Below are 20,773 nucleotides of genomic sequence, written 5' to 3'. Positions count from 1 at the left end.
GGTGCTTTGTCCCAGAGCATCTGCCCAGTGATAATAAAGTATTTATTATAATAAATACTATAATAAATATATAGTATAATATATAAGTATAATATATAAGTATAAAATATAAGTATAATAAAGTACAAATACTTTATTTGTTGTCCTTTTAGTAGGGTTTCACGGTTTCCAGTTACTCCCTGTAAAAGTTTGCAGGTCACTTTAGAGTTTGAAGGATAAATCTTTGTAATTGTTATAGAATACTGCTATAGAATAATCCCTATAGAATAATCCCTACTGCAGCTCATTTTCTTGGTGAAGATGTCTGTCATGCATTTTATTAGCCATTTATACAGAATGAAATTGAGATTACATTACATCATATACTCCATGCCGTGTTTACTCTATCATGTCTAAGTAATCAGCTGTCCTAAAGCTTTTAGCCTTATCCTTTTGTCTCCAGAGACATGTGTTTAATTAAAAAGCAACTTATTCAGAGTTCAGATTTTTCTTAATTAGTTTGACTTATCCCCATGCATAATGGCATTTCGATTTAGCCATGAAAACCCGCCAAATTGTGATACTGCAGTCCCCATTAGGCCTGAACTCTTATTAGGAAGATGATAGAGAGATCATGCTAAATGGGTTAGGATAGCGGAGTTATCATGGAAATTGATTTATGTGAGTTTTTATCCCTTTGTGATGGAAGGCGTATTTAAAAACTGAAATGAGTTGGATGACTGAAGTAGACGGCTTTAAAAGTTCCTTCCAGTGGAGATGCCATGGGCTTTTGTTAAATGAAAATGCACCCATCTGCTTTCTACCTGCAGCATAGCTCCTCTAAGTTCCATCTTGGCTTGACCTCGGAATGTTGAAAGTGGCCAAAGCGTGATCCTTGGCTTTCCGCCTCTTGGTCCCTTGCCTTAAATACTATGTGATGGCTCCTAGATTTTTATCACCTGCCTTGATCATCGCCCAGGACTTAGATTTGTATGTCCAACTGCCTACTGGACATCTCTACCTATTGGATGTCTAATAGGTACCTCGAACATGTCATATGTCATACGCTCAACTTTTTATACTCATTTGCCCTCATCATTGTCCTCATTCTCCATACACATAACTTCTTCGTAACCATTTTTTACACCTCAGTAAGTGGCACACCTTTCCACCCATTTGTGCAAAGCAAATAGAGACCACATAGAGACCCATTAGCCAATCCTGTCATCTGTACCTCCTAAACATCCCAGACCTTGCTGTTTCTTGCTGCTTGTACTGTCTCCGAGACAAAGCTCTCCATCTCCTGCCTGTACTTAGCTTTCCGAGATGTCAGCCCACTTCCAGTAACACCTTCTAATCAGTAATCCATTCTCTTCTCAACTAGACCTGTCAATCCCGACTTAAAACACTCCAAAGGCCTACCGTTGTCTTTAGAATAATATCTAAACTCTTCACCAAGACCCATGTCAACTGCCCACCTGCCACTCTTTGTCATGTGTTCCAGCTTCCTCCTTTAGTTACTGTGTTTTGGCTACATTGGCCTTTCCGTTCCCTAGACGCAGTAAGCTATTTCTTGGGCCTTTCTACTTTTTGTGTAGAACATCCTTCTAGAGCTTTGCCAGACAGAGCCCTTCTCTTCATTCATGTTGCACCCAGCTGCCCTATAAAAAGGAATAACACCCTTTCCCCCAGCACCCCCAGTTTTACTGTCTTATCCATAGCATCTACCAGCCAACCTGTTTGGGCTTGGTTTTATTTCTTCTCTCATCTCCTTTGTGACGTGATTCAGAGTAGTTATAGAGATATGGCCTGGAGAAGAACGCATCTGGTGGCAGCTCCTCTGAGAGAAGCGATTGCCCAAGGGAGTGGGAACAGCATTAGGCCACAGATGATTATTAGTCCTACTCACTGGCTTGGGCATATGCAACCTCTGTTCTCCTCCTGTTTCCTACTTTGTATCCATTTCAGTGTACATTTTGACAGTTTTGTTGCACAAAAGAAACTCATAACAAGTTTGGCTGAATGTTGGTTCGTGGTTACTAAAGCAGCAGTGAGAATTAAATTGTCAGCTCTGCATGGACGAACAGGAACCCAGACATGAGAGCAGGTGTCTAAAGGATGCCGGTAGAATTTTAAACATCCAGTTTAGTCCCTTGAGATGCCCATCTCTCACAAAACAAGTTTGTGGTCTCTGAGGTGAAGCACTTAATAGCTAGAGAGGAAAATAGTAAGGGACAGAGGTAATTTATTCAGAAGAAGTCAGCTTTCTCCATTTGCAGTAAAAGCTGTGAAGTTACCTATTTCTGGCCCTTGGAAAGCCTACCCATGGTTATGTGAAAGCTGTTTTTGTGGCTGTTTGCTTGGGTTGCACTATTGTAGAAGAGACTCAAAACAAGGGGTAGATCAAGTCTTTACCCAATGTCCATGGCTCTGGAAGGGTCAAAGCCAAAGCTTAATGTAAAGCCAGAAATGGAACCCAGGACAAAAGATCATGGAAGCCTCTCAGATAGTGGCAGGAATGATGAAGTTAAGAGGGAATACTGCCGCAGAAGAGTTCCCTCCCTTTCCATCCTCATGACAGCTGTTTAATTCCGTAGTCACATGGAGCTTGGGGCTGCCTTCCAGCCACTTCCACGGCTGCCCCGCACATGACATTGGCTATTACTGTTGTGGAAGCACATGTGGGACTTGTTTCCATTGGAGTCCCATCATCTTCACTCCCATCTTGGACCAGCCTTCTACCCAGCAGGACTACTTATGTCATAAGAGTATATGCAAACAAATAAACAAAGGTCATCTTCCTGAATAGCTATGATCATTTATATGTGACTGAAAAACCACCAAAAATATTTCAGCTGCCCCACAGCCTTTGGAACAAGTCAAAGAATTTGTCACAGTCCTCAAAACCTGAATTTCATCTTTATTTTTGATAAGATTTGCAACCCTTTCGCCTAAAGAAGTTAGCTTACTGTGGCGATTTAGACTAATAATACCTAGTGAGATCTATCTTGGCAGCTGTTAGAATATTAAAAAACAAAACCAAACCAAAAAATGCCCTTCTACTTCCAATACTCTTTCCTTCCCCAGTTTTAATCCATAATTTTATGTACCCATTCAGTTTTTTATCCATTCGGAAGAGGACTGTTTTGTTTTCATAAAATATCTTATTGGTTTCTTATGTATTTTCATCATTAAATGCACTTGGGTTATAACTCAGCTCTGTGCAGAAGCTGGTCTTTCATACTGACATTAATAATTCATAACCTCCATAGAATTACTTTAGGCCTTTTAACCAAGTATCGTGAATCTTAACATAGCGAGTGTCATTTTAGCATCCAGTTCAGAGAAAAGACGATTCTGTGACAGCCTTGCTGTCCCAGGAGACCTTGAATAAAAATTTTATTCGTGTTTCCTTTAAAAGTCCAGGACACTTGAAAAACCTAGAGCATAGAAAACATTGCATATCAGAAGTAACAGAATCATGCTAATTAAGTGGCTTTCCAGACTGATAAGCTCTGTAGGGATCAAAGATGGAAGTTGTCCATCAAGCTCATCACAGAAACCTCCACCTGGGGTATAGCATTCAAGTCCAGAAGACACCTAGGGGGCTCCCTGGACTGGCTACAAAGCCACATGCATACTTCTCCACACCCTATTAGGAAACCACCAGGGAAAGCAGCTACCTTGTTAGGTTCTGTGCCACCAAATCTACCTGGGTGACCTGAGTGTGGAGGCAGGCACAGGACTGTTGGGACTGTGACATTTACTCCCCAAAGAAGCAGCTCTTAGAAATTTGAAGAACAGAGTGATTTAAGTCCGGGAATAAAAAAACAGCCTGTGTTTTTTCCTACTTCAATTAGGTAGTTAGGGTTGAATTTCTTCCACACACCCCCCCTTTTTCCTTTGTTCTTCCTCTCTTTCTTCCTTTCTAAGCTGAAAAGAGACTCATTTTAGAGGGGGGCCTTTTCTCTAGGTTGTTTCTTTCCTTAGTATTAATTTTCTATGTACTCCCATTGGGATCCAGTACTCATAAAATAAATCAGTTTATGTGATCTCCTTCATTTTTATCAAGCCAAACCTGTCTTCTTTTGGAGTAGTGGGGTGTTCTGAAGCACAAGCACATTTCAAAGAAACTAGGCCATTTCCTTTACCCGTTCGTGTTTGCACAAGACGAGGTATTACTGGAAGGTGGAATGATTCAGTCCCTCTGTCGTATATAAAATGGCTACATGGAACCTTTATGAATTATGAAATAAAAGAGGACTTTGCTCATCTGAGCCTAAAATTTTTTAATTAACTCGAAATTATTCTGTATATGCAAGTGCAGCTGATTCCACTCAAAATGTACCAATGATGAGACTTCCATTTCACAATTGTATTTTGCTTGTATTTGTAATTGTGATAAGGCAGCTTCTTTCTGCTTTTTTAAATCAAATAATACTTACTCACCTTGATTCTCTTGCCCACTCCGAGAAATAGCACTCCCAGTGGACAGGGTTTTGGGATCTTTTTTTTTTTTTTTTAAAGATTTTATTTATTTATTTGACAGACAGAGATCACAAGTAGGCAGAGAGGCAGGCAGAGAGAGAGAGAGGGAAGCAGGCTCCCTGCTGAGCAGAGAGCCCGATGCGGGACTCGATCCCAGGACCCTGAGATCATGACCCGAGCCAAAAGCAGCGGCTTAACCCACTGAGCCACCCAGGCACCCCATGGGATCTTTTTTTAATTGATGTTTTAGTGTGGTGCTTCTCAAACTTTAATGTGCATATAAACACCTATGGGTTTTTTTTTTTTTTTTTTAACTTCAGATTCTAATTCAGGAGGTCAGGGCTGAGGCCCAAGATTCTTCATTTCTAGCAAGTTCTAGGTGATGCTAATGGTCTACAGACCACACTTTGAATAGCAAGATTTTAGAATATCTCTATAGAAAAAGTCCCAAATTTAATAATTCTGAAATTGGAGGATGAGGGTAGAATTGAATCTGTGCCTTCTTAAAGGCCATTCTGATGGTTCCTGTCCTGGTCGGTGTGTCCTTTGTACTGAGATTACTTCCTTTTTGTCCCTCTACAATGTCTTAGCAGGAAAGTAATGAACAACGTATATGCAAATTCCTTGCAAATGGAGGTTGTGTTTTACTGTATTCCAGTCTTCATATTCCTGGAGCCTAGCAAATTTCCAGGTACCTAATAGATGGCCAATTAGTGGGTCGAACTGAATCAAATTGAATTGATTGAATTGCATTAGAACAATATAGGGATACCTTTATAGACCACTTCCTCTTTAAAAGATTTATATTATATCTATGTAGAAATGTAAAATTCTTTCAGTAATTTATAACTGACCAGTACCCAGAGTTCTATTATTTCAGTTATATTCTCTTAAAATGTAACATGAAAAAGATAAATGCAAATACAAATAAGAGGTAATGAAAATTTAAGAATCCCAAAATTCTATCTCCCGTGAAAGGACTTTGGCAGTCGTTTCTTATTTATGAATTTTTTTCTAGGGATAAGAAAGAAGACATTATTCCTGAACTTTTTTGGCAGATTCAAACCTGTTCTTCTCACTTCTGAAAGAGTACAGATTATTATGGAGTCCTCAGTAAATTATACAAATCCAAAATATCACAGTTATTGTGTTTACATCCTACAAAGATTTCAATTAATCATAGTCTCAATAAGCATGAACAAATTTAAATGCTATTTTTTTCATTATTTCCTTTCAGTATTTTGTTTTGCCTATTTTATTTTTTGACAGGTTTCTTGAGATATTATTCATATACCATATAGTTCATTCATTAAAAAATCTGCAGTTGGCTTTTAGCATATTCAAATTTGTGTAGCCATCACCATGATCTATTACAGAACATTTTCATTACTCCAAAAAGAAATCCCATAACCCTTAGTCACCACCCTCCAGGTCCTCCATCCCCTAGCAACCACTAATCTACCTTCTATCTCTATAGATTTACTATTCTGGACATTTCCTATAAGGGGAATCCTACAAGGTGTGGTCCCTGGGGGCTGGTTTCTTTCACTTAACATTTTGAGTTTCAAGGTTGATCCTACATGTCGTAGCATGTATCCTCACTCCCTTCTTGTTACGACCAGATAACATTTCATTTTGTTTACTTATTAATTGGACATTTAGATTGTTTCTGCTTTTCAGCTATTAGTAATAATGCTGTTATAAACACTCATGTACAAGTTTTTTTTGTGTGAAAATTTGTTTTTATTTTCTTTGTATATATTACTAGGAATGGAACTGCCAAGTCATATGCTAACTCTGTGTTTCACTCTCTGATGAACTGCCAGACTTTTCCAAAGAGGCTACAATATTTCACATTCCCATTAGCAGCATATAAAAGATTCCAATTTCCCATATCCTCCTCAATGCCTGTTATCTGTCATCTTTATTAAAACCCTACTAGTGGGTGTGAAGTGCTTTTAATTTGCTTTTCCCTGAGGACTAATGATGTTGAGCATCATTCCATGTGCTTGTTGACCATTCGTATATAATTTTGGGGAAATGTCTGTCCAATTCCATTGCTCATTTTTTAGTTACACTATTTGTCTTTTCATTATTGAGTTGTAGGATTTATTTATATATTCTAAATACAAATTTTTTTAAATCAAATACATGGCTTACAAAAAATCTCCCATTCTGTGGGTTATCTTTTTACTTGATAGTGCCCTTGAAGCACAAAAGTCTTCAAATTTTATGAAATCTAATTTATTTTTTCTTTTTTTTTTACTTGTACTTTTGATGCCTTATCCAAGAAACCAATACCTAATGCAAGGTCATGAAGGTTTACCCTATGTTTTCTTCTAAGAATTTTATAGTTGTTGCTGTCACGTGTAGGTCTTTGATCCATTTTGAGTTAATTTTTATATATGGTATTGTTTTATTTTTTTTAAGTGCTGTGATCTTGGCTACCATGCAAGTCTGAACAGAGCCCTGAGAACATATCTCTCTGCAGAGTATAATCTTGAAACTTCCAGACATGAAGGTTTAGACATTATTGAGAATGCAGTTGACAATTTGGAGCCCAGGAGCGATAAGCAGAGATTCATGGAGATGTACCCTGCCGCATTCTGTCCACCAATGAAATTCGAGTTTCAGTCTCACATGGGTGATGAGGTCAGTAATTGATTGTTTCAAAACTAATGAATTGTCCTTCATTATATTAGTTAGTTACTCTTCACCTGCTTCAACCTAAGAGTCGTCAGAATTCCCAGTTGTGTTCTCTCCGCTGCCTTTGTTTGGGATCTTAGCTAGTTATATCCTCAGATCAGCCACCACCACCTTCCCCTGCCCCATCCCACCCCATCCCCAGGTGCAATCACTTTTTAAAGCAAGGATCTAGCACTCAGATGCCCACATTGGCCAACCCTATGGACAAACTCATTTGTAAGCACTACACTGTCTCAGGATAGTTAGTCCTTCCTCCACCTGTAGACATTCAGATCTAAATTCAAAAGGAAATATTTTGCTGCCCCAGTAGAATCTCTCTGAAGATTTCTGATAATCTTCATTTAAAGAATGATCATAATTAAAGAATCATTATAAGGAATCATTATTTAAAGAAAAATAATTATAAATGACAGGAGCATGGGAGAGAGGGAGGAAAATGCAGAACATGTTTTTTAAGACTCCAGTTGTCTCCAAACTGGTAAAATGAGCATTAGAAATGATATATCTCAGGTTCTTTATATGAATTTAGCTTTCTGTCCTATTTTACCCAGAAAAGAATATCCATCTAAGCTGTGTACGAGTGGCAGTGCTATATTTTATTGTCTGCAGCCAGGAAAGCAAGAAGAACCAATTAATGAGCAGGCTAGCTAGCACTTGGTCTTCCAGCTGTGCAAAACAATACTCATAGATTAAAAACTCAGTATTAGCTTATTGTGGTGACAGTGTGTTTTTAAAAATAGATACAATAGCGACGACAGATTCCTTTATTGTCATATTTTTTCTGAGACACCTAGTATTAAGATTTGTAAGATAGGCGTGTGCCTGCTGTATTTCTAACCCAATTTTATATTTGCTTGATCTGATAGAGTAAATCACTCAATAAAAAATAGTAAGCGGTTTTTATGCAAAGTGCACGTGAATTTGAGAGGCAGGTGGCTTACCCCACCCAAAGTTATGTTTCCAAAACTAAAGGACTACTGTTATAATGTTTCAGTTATGGATATGTCAAACATAGAAGGATAAAATAGCACAGAGAAGTGATTGGGTTAGCAGTTTTTCATTTTGCTTTCTTTCCTTTTTTTTTTTTTTACTATTATTATTTTTAATAAAGTGAGTCAGTTGCCCCTTTTTCTATGGCCTGTTCTGCCAGGGAGCAGCGATGTCTGTAATGTTTTGGGGACTCCATAAAAGGAAACCCCCATGTGCCAAGAGCATTTCTGTGACAAGGAAAATGAAAAGAAACTTCATTTCTGGTACAATTTTAATATAACTAAATATAATATAATTAAAAGGCTCTAATTTTGACCTTAACCATTATTGAGATCAGAGCCAAAATATGTTTCTGCTACAGACTGCAAGAAGTAGCACCTTCACATTCATGGTGAATCCCATGATTTGGCTGATACTGGTAAGGCAAGCCATGGTTGAAAGATGCTAATAGTGACGTTTCTTGAGTTTTTACTCTATTCCAGGCAGTGTTCTAAGTACTCTGTACATGAGCTTATTTCATCCCTGCAAGGACCCCATGGTGTAGGAAATGTTAGTTTCCCCTTTTCACAGAGAAGGAAGCTGAGGGTGAATAAGCTACTTCCATCCCCTCTGACTGCAGTCAGGCTCTGCCACCTCCCCTCCTTTTGCCTGTGTGGTTCACGTGGGTCCTCCTTTGCACTCTGCCCCGCAGTCATTCTGAATTCCACCAGTGAGACGTCAGCATCAGAGCTCCCTCTCCAGCAACTGGCCCATTCTTAGATCTCGAGAAGCTTCCCGCAGCTGCCGTCTTCCCCTGTGGTATCCAGGCCACACAGCTGCGCTCCACTCTCGCCACTCGTGTAGCAAGTCCGTATTTAACACCGAAGTTTTGAGGCAGCTCTTCGGGGTAAAGATGTCCCTGGAATCTAGAGGGGATCTGTGTGACTCAGGCAGCATCTAAGTAGGAAACCCATGCCTCTAGAGGCCAGCTCGATGGCCCTGTTGTAACTGTGGTTTCTGATTCCCCCGACCAGGTGTGTCAGGTCAGCGCCCAGCAGCCGGTCCAGGCAGAGCTCATGCTCAGGTACCAGCAGCTGCAGTCCCGACTGGCCACGCTCAAAATCGAGAATGAGGAGGTGAGCACGCTTTCTCCCCCACAAGTAATCTGATTCTAACGTGCACTGGAAGACATTGTCACATGACCTAGGCATACTGAACATTCCCAACGCAATCTCTTCATCATGCATTTTCAGCTGGTTCCTAAAATACCCCTTGTCACAGATGAAGATTCTATAATATACCAACAAAGTTTCTATATTATACCAGAGATGAAACCTTTACCAGGGATTCACTACATACACACGTAAACACACCTTTTCTTTTTAAATTTGTAATTTGTACTGAAAACAGTTCCCCTAAATGATCAAATTCAATATATGTGTCCAAGAATACACAATAGTGTGGAAATAAAACTTGACTGACATGTTAATTTAATCCTAACTTCTGAAATGAGTAATTTCTTTGCTTTTTTATATTCTTTAGATTTTTGGTACTAAGCATGGCATTACTGATACAATAGTACAAAAATCATATTTTAAAAGCATACTTGAATGAGAATAGGAAACTGTTTATTTGCTGATATTAGAGGCTTTAGGTGAATAGAACATAAAATGTGGAGTAAATATATGTTGAGCCAGAAAGCAGTCATACAGTTCAGCTGCCTGTTTCTGAAATTAATTTAATTGGATCCATGATCTCCTTCAATAAAATATACCAAAAATGTTTCGAAGGCTCTCAGTCATCACCTATAAGAACCCAAATCAAACTCAAGATTGAAAGTTTACTTACTGGTCAATGTTTGCATAGCCTCGGGCATAATGGAATCTGTATTCTGATGATATTATCAGGAATCTCTCTTTCCATGATTTTGAAATTATATCTTCACATGTGCTTTCCCTCATCCTGGGATAGCCCAAACTACATGGTCCCTATAACTTGCTGTCTCACCCCAGCCCAGGGTCTTTATCTCTGAACTAGGATCCTTTATTGGCCTGACCTCAGTCATGGGTACTTTCCAGACCAGCCATTACATGCAAGAAGTGGAGTTCTTTCATGGATCAGCGTAGAGCCCTTTAACTGACAGCTCCAACAGAAATCCGTAATTCTAGAGATAATTCCTGAAAGGAAGGAATGTGGGACAGAAAAAGAAAACAATAACAATAAGTCACCTTGAAGGAAGTAAATTAACCAGAATGCACTTTTTTGGTACCCTCTTTTATTTTAATCCCATGGGATGTTGTGAACTCTATGAACATGTGTTTGGTTCTGTTTTTAAAAAAAAAAAAAACAGTGATGTGTTTCTAGACCAGTCTAGTTTGGTCAAAATCCATTGCAGCTTTCTGGCTTCCATTCTTTCCAGCAGAACCAAACCAGCCCTCTTCCACACATGTGTATTTAAGATGCAACCATGTGATTAAGACTTCAGTCGTTGTGTAAAGTCTCACAGATGAGCCTTTCCAAAGGAAAGCTATTGCTCTTCTGGAGGTGTTTTCGAGCTTAGGATTTTGGCGAGGCATCACCAAACACTTGCCTGGTGCAGTTTACTGGATCCTAATAGATCTACAGTTTGTACATGTAGTGAGTTCCAATTTGTGTGTGTGTGTGTGTAACCTTCTGCTGTTTTACTTGGAAACAGTCTTTAAACTCTAGGAAAATAATGTGTTCTACACAAGGTCAAAACTGGCAGCCCACAGACCTGTTTTGTTTGGCTCCCACAGTTTTGGCCTGTTGAAAATGAGCAAGTCTGGTGACTCTGACCTTGCATTGCCTCACGAAGGGAAGAGTGGGATATTTGAATTCTACTTTGCCATAGTCATTCAGCTCCCAATTTTCTTACATTGGACTCTTCCATTTCTGTTGCCTGTCTGGCCTCTGCAGGCCTTTGAGGTTTTGACCTTTAATGTATGCTCTTTGGGGCATATTGTAGAGAAGCATTGTCCTTATAAACTTGATTGGTGGCAAACAGTGCTTTCTGAGGGTTAAAAGCATTTCTCATAGAAACAAATGAATTAGATTGTCCTGACTTTTCCAGTGAGCATGACTGGTGGTTTATGATCGGTTGGATATGGGACTAATGCACTGTCATAGAATGGGATTCCCAACGAAAGGAAGATTTAAGTTGGATTTTTGACAATCAGTAGATTTCCATTGATAGAGAAGGAGGAAAAGTTGTTTCAGTGTATTTCAAAATGTCCTGGAAGAACCTTGATTTCCCAGAGGAATTTGGTCATCATCCAGGCTTATCCTTGAGGATAAGCCAAAGGTGAAGCTGAAGTCAGATGACAAGAGACTTTGGGAGCCAACTAAGGGATTTTGACACTGTTAGGCAGTTCATTTCAGTACAATAAATATTTGTTCATCAACTTCTACGCTCCACATATTTTGCCAGGTGTGGGGAGTACAGAGATGAATGTCACAGTTCGCATCTGTCTTGCATGAGAGCCAGACTATAACAAGTCATTTATATAATACAAAAAATAAGGGAGGTATCTTGGGAAGAAAACAGCAATCATTGCTGATTTAGAGTCCTTTATAGCGCTCTTCTTTACCATAAATAATTTGCCTCTGATCCTCCGCTGATAGAGGTCAGAAAATTGACACATTGCTCTCAAACCAAAGAAGCATGTCTCTGCCTCTGCATAGACAGATACACATAAAGACCAAAATTCACTGGGAAAGAGTTCAGTTAACTAAAAATAATTACGACTTCTCTGTGAAAAGATAAAAGTTGAAAGAGAACTTCATCCAAGTTTACAAAAAGTGTGGACAGGGCAGCTAAATAGAACATGAACGTTTTCACCAAATCTTAAACAACTACACATAATGGGCATGATTTGAAACTGTGGGAAGCTGTTTTAGAAGGGAAAAACCTACACGCCATGGATAAATTTTGTTTGCTCTAAAGTGCTTGATTTTTAAAAATTAGTAGCTGTCATTTCAAAAATTAGAAGTTTTTAAATCTGTTTCCAGTTTCTAAACAATTAGAAAGCCTGATCATACTAGACCTGCATTTCTGCAGGAGGATATCTGGCTGGAGCTGAGATGCTGTGTTTAGACACAGAGCATGTGCTTCTTGTTTGCCATGCTCCCCACTCAGCCCACTTGCCTTATTTCCATTACTTCCTTGGCCCTTGAAGACATTTGAGTTTGCGGCACCGACCTTAGAACAAAGAGCAGTAAGCGTTTATGAAATGACCTCAGTATACTCGCACGTAGTAGAAGCTGAATGAAGCTTCAAAAAGGTTGTCATTGAATTTGGGGTGATTTATAATCAGATTATAATAAACAGATTTATATTTATATTATAAACAGATTTATAATGGATTGTTGTCTCCTCACAACTTCACATTTGCCTGTTTGGCCTTTTGAAATGAGCTTTCAGTTTCAGTGTGCTGCCTGCTCACATCACTGTACCTCACTCCTGATCATTTCAGCCTCCCATCGGCCAGCCGGCCAACACACATTTATTAGTGCCCACTGTGGGTTATACACATAGAGTCAGAGCAGAGCCTGCTGCCCACACAAGTTTACTTCCATTTTTTTTGTTTTCTTTTTCTTTTTTATAAGTTTGGCTTTTTTATTTAGAACATTAGTAAACATTCCTTTTAAAGACAACACTTTGAAAGCACCCTACAGCTAAATAATCACTGATATCTTTCTCACTATAAATATTCTCCACGTTTGTTTCTATCTAATGTTGCATGGTCTTGCACACATTCTTCACGTTTGCTTTTAATCTTTGTTACAGGGATTTCAGCTTGGGGTTCCTTCCCTCTGCTCCTTTCTTTCCAAGCTAGCTCTGGAGTGATTCCCCCAGAGCTGGGGGTCATCTTCACAGTTGGATTGATGAGCCTTCAAGGATGACTAGGACTGTGTAATGTTCATGGCACAGTGTCATAAAATAATGTGTGTTAGAGGTTGGCTTGTGTCCCCCCAAAATGTATATGTTGAAGTACTAACCCCAGTACTTTAGAATAGACCTTTATTTGAACACTAGGGTCTTCAGAGAGGTAAAGTGAGGTCATTCGAGTGGGCCTTCATCCAGTGTGATCAGCGTCCTTGTCAAAAAAGAAAGTTGGCCCACACAGACAGAGGAGGCCATGTGAAGAGACACGGAAGACGGCCGTCTGCAGGCCAAGGATGCGAGCCTGGAACAGACCTTCCCTCATGGCACTAGAGAGGAAGCAGCACTTTGCTCTCAGACTTTTGACCTGTAGGACAATGAACTGCAATCGTTGCGGCCCCCAGCATGTGGTACTTCGTTCTGGCAGCCCTGGGAAACGAATACAGTATGTTTAAAGAATAAAATCAAAACAACCGTTTTGTTTTTTCCAGTGATCATAATGTCCTGTGAGTAAAAGGGCCAAAGAGCTGGTCTGCAGCCGCCTACAAAAGTCACCTCTTGTCTGTCACTCATTTTGATTCTCCTCACATGGGCATTCCTCTCCAGTGCTGTACATTCTTCGGGTTTTTCATAAATGCCTTGTCATGTTTTTGGCCTCTCCTACCAAAGCTAACTGCGTTTTCCTGCTGCTAATAGGGAGTCATTACAAACCTCATATTAGCTGTTTCGTAGTTGCCTCATTATATTCCCTCCTTGTGGTTTATTAACATGACTTCTGTTTCAGAAGCTGGTGTTATTCTTCATCGAGAACATCCCATGGGTTAGTATGTAGTCCCAGCCATTCTGTCTGGTATTTTCTGTCACATTCTTTATGCTTCCTGACAATTCCAAATTTAACCATGACACTCTTGCTTCAAAGAAGAAAGTTAAGTAAAGGAAGAAAAACGGTGTTGTTGACAATGACAGGAATCACATGGCTGCTGCTGGTTCCACAGTTTGTGGGCCTGTTACTGTGGAAGCTGCTGGGTGTGGATCCTGTGTGGTCCCCTGGGAAATATACCGCCTTTAAGACCTGGGGCAGTAAGTCTGGTGCTGGGGCAAGGGTCCACTTCAGAGCCTGCAGTTGGTCCACAGATAGTCTGTTACCAGATGCTTGAATGGGTGTGACACCCACCAGTTTCCTGAACAGGTTCCTAACAGATAGGACTGGCTCTACACCCCAGCTGAAGGCAGCTGGCTCCGAGTCCCAGGCCCCCTCCAGGATGCATAGACAGACATGTCTCCCACCTGGAGCCAGGTTCCAGGGCCACTTCGAGATCTACAGATAGACTGAGGTCAGCAGGTCTGCCTCCAGGACCAGCACTGAGAAGTATGCCTTCTAACACGATACTGAACATGGAAGATTGCTCCATGACCAGGGCTGAGAAGGACTAGAACTACATCATGGGCTGCTGCACGGTTCACAGCTGGGACCAAGGTCAGCAGGCCTATTGAGGCACAAATAGATGTGACTCATCCTGGATCCCTTGGCAGGTAGTTCTGGTGACAGGACCAAAGCCAGATAGGACCATAACAGAATCCCCAGAGGGAGCTGGCTATTTCTGGGTCAGTAGCCAGGACCAGGGTTGGGAAGCCTCCCACCTGGGCCCAGGCCTACTTTCTCAACTTGGTTCTCCTCAGTCCTGGGCTCCACCAAGGTTTTACAATTCTTACCTGGATCCCAAAGCTCCCACAAATGCAATTTTGTCCCAAAGCTCCCACAAATGCAATTTTGTCCCCCAGATTACTTGTGGGGCAGGGAAGAACATGTGCAGGGGAATCTCCTATTTTGCCATCTTGCTAATGTCACCTCTGGAGGGGTCAGTCTTCACTCAGCCTATAAATATATAATCATGACTTCCTTAAAGTAACCACTCACAGTATTTTTTTAATAACCTTTAATATTGATTTATTTTCCCCCAGTAATCTCTCTCCTTTGCATCGTGCACATCCCCAGCAATAATGACTAAGTCTGTTAAATTTTTTTGTACTTTTTTGTTTTATTCTATCACATGATCTCTTTTAGATCGGAACTAATACTGATTAGCATTAATTCTTCCCTAAACAGTATTTTGTTGATTAAAAAAAAAAGTAATTGAAACTATTTCTACTTCCTGTAATAATGAACTGAATCACTCAGCTGATTATTTCACATTTCACTGTCCTGGACAAGATGTCTAGCCAAGCCTGAAGTCCACAGCACAGAGAACCATATGTTCCCAAAATGAAGAGTATCAAATATTTTGAACAAAAATATAACACGGTGATTTTGAACTATTAGTTCCCTGATTTGCTTGGAAAAATAAATAGACATTCTCTCTAGAAGATGATAGTCTCACCCTAACTTAAATAAATCTACCAAATAACTCTACCAACTTCAAATAACTCTACCAAAACATCTAGCATACAGACATCAGATCAAAGAGATGTCCACAGGAACTACAAATATTGACATTATCAGAATGACATTATCAGAATGAAAGAGCCACTTATTGTGTTCAAGGAGCTAAAAGCCAAGCTTAGATTTCAGTAGGGAACATTAAAGTTTGAGAAGCACCACACTAAAACATAAACTATAAACAGTGAAATAACAGATTTTAAAATGTACCATATAGAGATTCTAAAAGTGAGAACTACAATGTCCCAAGTTAACAAATCAGTGGATGGTTTTAACATCAGATTCGACACAGATGAAGAGTGAATTATGAAAGTGGAGGACAAATCAAAAGAAAATAATCAAAATGCAGCATGGAAAAACAAAAGATAGAAAATACAAAGAAAGGGACACCTGTGTAGTTCAGTCAGTCAAGCATCTGACTTAGGCTCATGTCGTGATCTCAGCGTCCTGGGATTGAGCCTTACACTGGGCTCCCCACTCAGTGGGGAGTCTGCTTGTCCCCCCCTCCCCTGCTACTCTACTCCCCACTCATGCATGGACTTGCTTACTCTCTTCCAAATAAATATATAAAAATCTTTAAAAAAAATATTTGAAGAGAAGGGTAAGAGATGAAGAGAACACAGTGATGTTTGCCATACTAATGAAACTCCCAGAAAGGAAAACAATAGAAAAGGAGACAATATTTGCAGAGATAAAAGCTGAAAATTTATTAGAGTTTATGAAAAATATCGCACAATTCAAGAAGTCCAAAAAAATCCTGGTAGAATAAATTTTTTAAATCCTTTCAATAACACATCATGGTAAAACCTATAGTTTAGGGGCACCTGGTGGCTCAGTTGGTTGAGCATCTGCCTTCGACTCAGATCATGATCTGAGGTCCTGGGATTGAGCCCAATTCAGGCTCCCTACTCAGCAGGGAGTCTGCTTCTCCTTCTCCCTCGGCACCTCCCCTCTGCTTATGCTCTCTCTCAAATAAATTTTTTAAAATTTTTTTAATGTAGAAAACTTTAAAAGCAGCTGGAGAAGCAAGCAAAGTAGCAGTGGACTCACAGCAAACGTCTCATCAACAGGAGCATAGAAGCAAGAAAATGTAGTGCTTATCTTCAGTGTATTGAAAGAAAATAAACTACCAACCAGGAAAAAATACTTTCATAAATGAAAGTGAAATAGAAGACATTTTCTAGTCAACAAAAAAAGAGTTCACCACCAGCAGACTCATGCTAAAAGGAATAAAGGCAGGGAGTACTCTTAAAAATATAAGGAAAGGTGGGGCACCTGGGTGGCTCAGTCATTAACCATATATCTTCAGCTCAGGTCATGATCCCAGAAATCCCTGGGATCAAGGCCTGTGTTGAGCTCCCTGCTCCACGGGAAGCCTGCTTCTCCATCTCCCACTTCCCCTGCTTGTGTTTCCTCTCTCGCTGTGTCTCTCTCTGTCAAATAAATTTAAATAATCTAAAAATACACACACACACACACATATAAGGAAAGGAGGTCAAATAATGTAACATATATGGATAAAGCATAATAAATACTGACTATATATAACTAATAAATACTAACTATATATATGTTTTTAAATATATGTTAATATTTTTGTACAAATTTTATTATAATACATTATAAACTAGCATATAAATAAGGAGAAGTAAATGAAGTTAAGGTGCTCTAAATTCTGTACTTTGGGAGAAGGATAAAGCTATTGATTTACACTAGACTTTGATAAACAAAGGTAAACTCTGACCTAATTGTGCAAGGTAAATGTAGAAGACAAAATCTCCTAGAAGATAACATAGAAGAGTATCTTTATGACTCTGAGATAGGGAAATATTTCTTAAATAGGACACAAAAAGTACTAATCATAAAGGAAGAGATCGGTAAATTGATTACATTAAAAGAGACAGTTTATCTAGATTCTAGAGTGAAAAGCCAGAGCAGAGTGGGAAAAAGATATTCGCAGTAAACAAAAGGCTCATATCCATATCTACAAATAAATAAGAGAAAGACTTATAACCCAGTGGAAAATTGAGCAGGAGATTTAAACAAACTATTTGCAAGAGAGGGAATCCAAATTATCATAAACGTATTATAATGAGCTCAATCTTGGGCATCAGAGAAATGCATATTAAAACCACAATAAGATACCACTACACACGCAACACAATGGTTTAAATTTTATAAGCTGATAATGCCAACACTTTATGCGGAGTAGCAGGAACTCTCTTACTGTGCTAGTGGGAATACAATAATTTTGGAAAACAGTCATGTATGCTAGACGTGTGTTCATGGCAGTATTATTCTCAGTGACCCAAAACTAGAAATCAGTCATCTATCAACAGTAAAAGGGATGAATTACGATGTATTCCTGCAATGAATATTCAGCATGCACCAATGAAATACTATACTCTCAAGAAATGAATAAATCTTACTACATAAAGTTGAACAACAGAAGCAAGACAAAAATCATACATGCTATAGGATTCCATGTGTATGAAGTACAAAAAGGCTAAAACTAACACATGATGTTAGCATTCAGGATAATGGCTACTTTGGGGGACGAAAAAGGGGCTTGTGGTAATTGGGAGAAGCACAAAGGTATTTGTAGGGGACTTATGTCTTGATCTGAGTGGTGGTCACATAAGTATGTGATCACTCTGGTCATTCATCAAACAGTACACTTATGGTGTGTATATTTCTTGTGTGTAGTTTAATTTCCAATTTTAGAAGGTTACTTTAAAAAATGTAACTGAGGGGTGCCTGGGTGGCTCAGTGGGTTGGGCCTCTGCCTTCGGGTCAGCTCATGATCTCAGGGTCCTGGGTTCGAGCCCTGCATCGGGCTCTCTGCTCGGCGGGGAGCCTGCTTCCTCCTCTCTCTCTGCCTGCCTCTCTGCCTGCTTGTGATCTCTGTCTGTCAAATAAATATATAAAATCTTAAAAAAAAAATGTAACTGAGAGAGTACCCAGTGATACATGAGACTTAAAGGATCCAAATACGCAGAAATATACTCTCGAGAATGTCTCTGAAGAGAACCTCTCTTTACATTGGTGGTAGTGGGTGTTGTTTTCCTATTTCTCTCCTCTTCTTGGGGCAGGGCCTATGTCTTCGCCTCCGCCTGACAGAATAGATTCTTACTGAGTGTGAGATTCATGAAATCGTGTGGTAACAGGAGAAATGTGTTCCTGTCCCCAGGTGAAAAAAACGACCGAAGCCACCTTGCAGACCATACAAGATATGGTCACCATAGAGGACTACGATGTCTCTGAATGCTTCCAGCATAGCCGCTCCACGGAGTCTGTGAAGTCTACAGTCTCTGAGACCTACCTGAGTAAGCCCAGCATCGCCAAGAGAAGAGCAAACCAGCAGGAGACAGAGCAGTTCTACTTCATGGTGCGTCTGTCGCTTCCCAGCCACCATTGGGCCTCAGAGCTGGGGTCCCCAAACAAGCATCTAGAGTTGGATTGGAATCACCTGGGTTCTTTATTAAAATACGGACTCCTGTCTGTCCTCAGAGTTGCCAATTCTGTTGATCTGAGATAGGATGTGGGAGTTAGTACTTTTGTAAAAGTTCCTCAGAATTAAAGAGGACTGCTCTAAGACCACTTTTTTAAACTGTAACGTACATACGTGTCCCCAGGAGGGCTTGTAACCTTGTGGGTTCTGGTTTCAACAGGTCTGGGGAAGGAGGGATCCAGAAGACTGCATCCCTGATAGGTTCCCAGACGATGGCGGGTGATGCTGGTCTGTGTCAGACTGCCCTCAGAGTAGCAAGGTTCTAGAATCTAGCAGATAAAAGTGGCTGGATTTTAAACATCCCGTGGAAAGTCCCTTGACATGATATACATTTTTTAAAGCTAAAAACGAATCTTTCCTTTTGCAGAAACTCAGAGAATATTTGGAAGGTAGTAATCTCATCACAAAGCTTCAAGCCAAACATGACTTGTTGCAGAGGACCCTTGGAGAAGGTCAGTTACTTGAAGCAGACAGGGAGGGTGACATGGATTTTGTCCTGTGTCACGTTCCCATTCCGTGAAGAGTGCGAGTTGTGGGTTTGTGTTTTGAGAAGCAGAGAACATTGCTTGTTTAGATTGGGCTTTTGCTAGAACTGTAATAATCAAGTTCTCCCAGCAACTCTTTTCCTCACAAGCTTGGTGCAAACCTTGAGGAAGAATAGTGAAAGCTGGGGAGGGCTGAAAAGCCAGCACAGAGGTCCTGAGGAGCGCTCTGCCCAGCCTGGGGCTCCTAACACCTGGTGCTCCTGACGGGAGAAGACTGGGCAGGGCTGCACCTGCTGACCACCCAGCCCCTTCTTCCTCACCCTCTGGGAACCTGTCCGGCCTTCCAGCTCCATCCCCTTTGTTGTAGGGGCCAGTATTTGTTCTCACATCTAATGCCTTCCTGGACTCCAGCAACCCGTTAAACCCGTTTGGGCGATTTTTTTTTTCCCCTTTCTGTAGACATTGATTTCACTTGAGAAAAAAAATCTAAGGAAGTATAGTGCTGTAGCTAATAATAATAACAAAAAACAATAATAGTTGTCCCTTCCATAGGGCTTTCTCTGTGCTAAACTATTGTTCGAAACTATATATTGAGCTGGGCTGTAAATTTCCCCATTTTTACAGATGAGGAAAAACTATGGGGAAGAAAGGATTATAGGCAAAAGGGACTATTTAAATGTTAACTCTCTTTTCATCTTCTTGAAATTTAAAAGGAAAAAAATAAATACAAGCAAATTCCCTTTTTTAAGTGCCTCGTAGTCTGTAACTTTATCTTTTATTCACACTAGACCTTGCCAGAAGTTATAAAAGTGAAAGAATACAGATGGGAGTGGGGGATGGAAGGGACTGAGGTGTGTAACTCAGGCCAAAAAGAGATTGCTGCTCTTTGACCTCAACTCTTGCCCCCTACCATTCTAGAACCTTCCTAGGACAAGGTGATTTTTTTCATCACCTTATCTCCCGGTGTCCTTCAAAGGACACATTATCCTCAGGGAATGAGTACTTGGAGAAAGGTCATCATGACCTAAGGCTCCATGTATTACAATTAGGATGCCAGATTCTAAGATAAAAGGCTGATATCATTTAGAAAAAGAATTAACATTTAAACTACTCGAAAGTGTCTTGTGAAATAAAATAACCAAACACAATATGTGAACTTTCATTTGATTTTGAATCAAAAAAGCAAGTTACAAAAGGCATTTTAAGGACAACTGGGGAAATTTAAATATAGACAGACTGTATATTAAATGACATTATTGAATTCATTTTCTAAGATATGACAGTGGTGGTGTTAT

The 20,773-nt window shown here is 39.9% G+C and overlaps 1 protein-coding gene across 2 annotated transcripts in view; it reads left to right on the top strand.

Annotated features, from left to right (window-relative positions):
* Window positions 1-20,773, top strand: part of SRGAP1 (SLIT-ROBO Rho GTPase activating protein 1) — a 269,866-nt gene that overhangs the window by 193,051 nt on the left and 56,042 nt on the right. For both annotated transcript variants that reach the window (XM_082742529.1, XM_082742530.1), the window contains exons 7-10: window positions 6,898-7,119; window positions 9,177-9,278; window positions 18,673-18,870; window positions 19,361-19,445. In XM_082742529.1, the coding sequence (XP_082598655.1) occupies window positions 6,898-7,119; window positions 9,177-9,278; window positions 18,673-18,870; window positions 19,361-19,445 (607 nt within the window). The remainder of the gene's footprint in view (window positions 1-6,897; window positions 7,120-9,176; window positions 9,279-18,672; window positions 18,871-19,360; window positions 19,446-20,773) is intronic.

Source organism: Mustela nivalis (assembly GCF_964662115.1).
Source record: "Mustela nivalis genome assembly, chromosome: 7".
Lineage (NCBI taxonomy): Eukaryota > Metazoa > Chordata > Mammalia > Carnivora > Mustelidae > Mustela > Mustela nivalis.
This window is presented reverse-complemented; position numbering and strand designations above follow the sequence as displayed.